Source organism: Pinus tabuliformis, chromosome 2_2 (assembly GCF_031772625.1).
Source record: "Pinus tabuliformis cultivar Carrire ecotype Pingquan chromosome 2_2, CPIR1, whole genome shotgun sequence".
Classification (NCBI taxonomy): domain Eukaryota; kingdom Viridiplantae; phylum Streptophyta; class Pinopsida; order Pinales; family Pinaceae; genus Pinus; species Pinus tabuliformis.
The window spans coordinates 955,191,731-955,196,301 of record NC_142300.1 but is presented as its reverse complement, the minus strand read 5'-3'; the positions used below and the strand labels follow the sequence as shown (position 1 = coordinate 955,196,301).

At 32.5% G+C, this 4,571-nt stretch overlaps 1 protein-coding gene across 1 annotated transcript; it reads left to right on the top strand.

Moving 5' to 3' along the window:
* The first annotated feature begins 223 nt into the window (after positions 1 to 223).
* LOC149196387 (GDSL esterase/lipase At2g23540-like) lies at positions 224 to 4,172 on the top strand. Its single transcript, XM_089403733.1, has 4 exons — positions 224 to 680; positions 1,911 to 2,153; positions 2,728 to 2,986; positions 3,834 to 4,172. The coding sequence occupies exons 1-4, from the start codon at positions 282 to 284 to the stop codon at positions 4,055 to 4,057; spliced, it is 1,125 nt and encodes a 374-aa protein (XP_089259859.1). The 5' UTR covers positions 224 to 281; the 3' UTR covers positions 4,058 to 4,172.
* Positions 4,173 to 4,571: the final 399 nt, after the last annotated feature.

Below are 4,571 nucleotides of genomic sequence, written 5' to 3'. Positions count from 1 at the left end.
AGACAAAACAAGCCGAAGCTAGCGTGTATTTATGTCTCACAGCTCTGCAAGTATTTATGCCATAACCAGAGCATTGACAATAGATACTAGTGTAAGCTGGCATGCACCACCTTCGAGAACCAACCCATGTTATCCTCTTAAATGCCTTAGAATTTTTAATATTCATACCTTTGTATTGAATTTCTCCCTGTTATATAATGTATAGTTGGACTACCGATGTATCAATTGCAGGCCTTTCTGACTCTGAGTAATAAGCCCTGCTGATCTGATTCTCTCTCTCAATGGCTGGTGCAATAAGAAAATGCTTTGCATGGGCATACTGTATTTTTATGTTCTGCATTGCTTACAAATCTCAGATGTGCCGTTCACAAACTGGTTCAGCAGCTTCTTTTATTTTTGGGGACTCGCTGGTGGATGCGGGAAACAATAACTATATATTCTCTCTATCGAAGGCTGATAATGTCCCTAATGGAATAGATTTCGCTGCTTCTGGTGGGAGGCCTAATGGCCGATATACTAATGGCAGAACCATCCCTGATATCTTGGGTCAAGATCTGGGAGCAGAAGCATTTTCACCGCCGTACTTGGCACCATCTACTAGAGGAGAGATTTTAGTGAAGGCAGGAGTTAACTATGCATCAGGAGGTGGCGGAATACTTCAAGATACAGGAAAGCTTTTTGTAAGTAATGTGTATATTAGTAGCATAGATTCATCTAAACCAGTGTGTATATTAGTTGCATAGATTTATCTAAATCTAGATGAACCAGAGAGAATGCAATTTCTAGTAATGTGTGTATATGAGTTACATGGATTTATCTAAATCTAGATTAACTAGAGAGGATGCAATTTATAGACTATTTTTCATTTCATTTAGTGTTACATTTAAGGTTTCAGTGACAACTTGTAGCTTGGTAAGCATACCCATCCTCAAATGCTTATGGTTGGCTTAAAAAAACTGAAGTGCAATTTCCTTGCAATGTTTGATTGTGCTTCTTCTTTTCTGACTTAACACATACGTTTATGAGGTTTTAGTGGCAGACGTGTTCCATTCCTGAATGGCCATTGCTAATATTATTTCCCTAAAAATCCATACATCCAAATGTGTAGTGATGATCAGTCTTGAATATCCACCTCACTCAGAAATGAAGTTTTGAACATATCTTACCAAAAAGCTTGTCACTTCGGTATTGAAAATCTACTTTTATAAGTTTTGGGGAATATTTGAGAATCTACCATTGAGAACTTGTCACTTCAGTATTGAAAATCTACTTTTACATGTTTTTGGGAATATTTGAGAATCTACAGCTGAGATTAAGATAGCAAAGTACCTAATATCTCTTTTTCCTTGGCATGCCCTAACGCCCAGCTTCTCTGCAATTGAGATTAAGATAGCTACTACCCAATATCTCTTTTTCCTTGGCATGTCATTACACCCAGCATCTCATTTTTGGCAACCTCTCCAAAATATTCTGAAATTTAAAATCCAAATAAAAATGTCCTACCACATGTTGTGATCACCGTGCACCCGTTCATATCATTCTATCTTCCTAACTTCCTTATATTTAAAAGATTGTTTGTTGTCTGAATTCAAATGAAGTAATGGCTTAAGATAGTTGATTTTTTTGGCAACCTCTCCAAAATATTCTGAAATTTACAATCCAAATAAAAATGTCCTACCACATGTTGTGATCATCTTGCACCCGTTCATATCATTCTATCTTCCTAACTTCCTTATCTTTAAAAGATTATTTGTTGTCTGAATTCAAATGAAGTAATGGTTTAAGATAGTTGATTATGCTGTCTATGCAATAAAGTGTCCGAGGTCATGTAGACTAATCCCTAATTCTCTTAGAAGTTTGTGTCATTTTTTTCTTACAGTATCTTACTTGTTTCATGTGCCATTTTGAAGATTGGCAGGCTTTCAATGGATGCACAGATCGACAACTTTGCTAATACCAGAGAAGAGCTGATCTCCATGCTTGGAACGGAAGGAGCCAAAGAATTTCTAGGCCACTCTATTTTCTCTGTGACTATGGGATCCAATGATTTCCTCAACAATTATCTTGTACCCACAAATGTCGCAGGGAGGAAACAAGTTACTCCTGAAGAATTCGTACAGAGTCTCATCCATTCGTACAGACCTCAGTTGACTGTAAGTACCCATTCTTGTTATATATTTCAATATATATAGATATAGGTTAAATCTTGTTATATTTCTATATATATAGATATATGGTTAGCTTGGATGGTAAATTGGGTTTATCTCTAGTAGTGAAGGAATAAAGGAATAATTGGGTTTATCTAGTAGTCAAGGAATAATGGGAATAATTGGGTTTATCTTGATATTCTAGGGATTCTTTATCCGTTATAATTTTAGTCTATTATCTGATTATAGATTCTCGGAATATCCTGAAATCCAATAGTGTATTTCAGAAATCTTTACCTGATATAATTTTAATCTCTTGAAATAATTATAGATTCTAAAAATAGTATTTTAGAAATCTGTAATCTACATCAGAATGTCTATCAAAGCCCCCAACATGTTATTAACCATTTTATATAATATATTTTTTATTATCCTTTTCCTATAATATATTTCAAAATGATTTTGTTTTAATTGTTGTGAAGAAAACATGTGATCTTCGGTGTTCAAAATTAAATTCCATGTTACATTTACTTACAAGCCACTAATAATTCTCATGAATCTGATTTGAATTTATTATCAGAGACTCTACAATCTTGATGCTCGGAAGATATTGGTGGCAAACGTAGGACCAATTGGCTGCATACCTTACCAACGAGCCACCGTTCTTCTCCATGGAGCTGATGACTGTGTCTCTCTTCCCAACCAAATGGCTCTGAGTTTCAATAGTCAGTTGAAAGATCTCATCATGGAACTTAATGCGGATTTACCTGGGGCCACTTTCGTTTATGCCAATGTTTACGATATTGTTGCAGACATCATAGCAAACTATGACTCATATGGTAAAATCCCTCAACCATATTCACTTTTTTTTTCCTTGCTCCTTTGCACGTTAGTGTTCCTAGATAGGAGATTTTGAAATATCTTGGAAATATAATTAACTAATGATCTTAAGTCACTAACTAGATAGGAGATTTTGAAATATTTTGGAAATATAATTGACTAATGATCTTAAGTCAATAAAGTCAATAACTACATAGGAGATTTTGAAATATTTTGGAAATATAATTGAGTAATGATTTTAAGTTTTGAAATCAGGTTAAAATATTTTGGTCAAATTTGATTTTTATTGTTTAAAATTAGTTTTTGATTATATATCTTTACAATTTTGTTTGTTTAATGATTATAAGTTTCTAAGTTTGTGTAAGAATTAGGGTAAAAATATTTTGGTTAGATTTTAATTTTTTTTGTTTAAAATTGATATTTGGCTGCATATGTTTACAACTCAAATTTGTGATTTCATCTAATCTCTATTCCTTACCATATTTTAAGCAAATTGAACTAACTTCAAAACCTATTACTCAAATTTGTGATTTCATCTAATCCCTAATCCTTACCATATTTTAAACAAATTGAACCGACTTCAAAACCTAATAGATTCTAACATCAAAACCTATAAAATTCTAACAAATTAAACAGAAAAATATACCTTAAAATCCTCTCAAACTTATAACAAATTGACTATTGCCAACTCCAACAATTAACTTCATTACAAATAAACCACATTACAAACAACTTTCAAATTTCTTTGAAAATGTATTGTTTTTTTTTATTGCTTCATGATATTCTCAACACATAAGAATGCATTACTAACTATTATTACATCCACTGAACTGAACTGAACTGCAGGCTTTGAAGTTGCAGACACTGCATGCTGTGGTGGAGGAGGGCAATATAAAGGCATTATTCCATGTGGTGCAGCAGCAAGCGTATGCCCTGACCATTCCAAAAATGTTTTTTGGGATCCCTATCATCCATCTGAAGCTACTAATGCTATTATTGCTGGACGATTGCTCGACGGGGGTCCAGACATTTGCTTTCCGATGAATCTTCGCCAACTTAAAGATTCTTGATTTCTAGATTATCTCGTCATTTGTATTGTCTTTAATGATTCGTGATCTCTAGATTATTTTGTATGGTCTTTAATGCATTGGAGTTGGAGTAGTTGTTGTGTAGCAATACTGTTCAATTATGTTCTGATCTAAATGTTTAAATAACGGAAATGAAAATTTGCCCCGTACCTCGTTCTAATCTTGTGAATTTTTGAAATGAGAAATATAATGGTTTTTTTTTGGAATTATAAGTTTATATATATATAAATATGGTTATATAATTTCAATTATTTAAAATATATTTTTGAATGTATAAATAGATTCAACACTGAAAAAGTTTGTGAGTCATTTAAATTTTATAAATTAAACAACTTAAATTTAATTTTAAAAAAATCTTTTCAACTTTTAATGAAAATTAACCATAAAAAATACTCTCAAAAAAGATAATTTAATCTATAAATCAGACTACACCACAAGTTAGATAAGTATGTACCCTTAAACAACATAAATATTTAATAATATCACTCAATTTTGT

What these genes read in the sequence shown, in the direction of transcription:
- LOC149196387 (XM_089403733.1), top strand. Translation starts at nt 282, where the DNA reads ATGGCTGGTGCAATAAGAAAATGCTTTGCATGGGCATACTGTATTTTT. An exon ending in CGTACAGACCTCAGTTGACT is followed by an intron (nt 2,154 to 2,727) that starts GTAAGTACCCAT and finishes ATTTATTATCAG; the next exon opens with AGACTCTACAATCTTGATGC. An exon ending in AGCAAACTATGACTCATATG is followed by an intron (nt 2,987 to 3,833) that starts GTAAAATCCCTC and finishes ACTGAACTGCAG; the next exon opens with GCTTTGAAGTTGCAGACACT.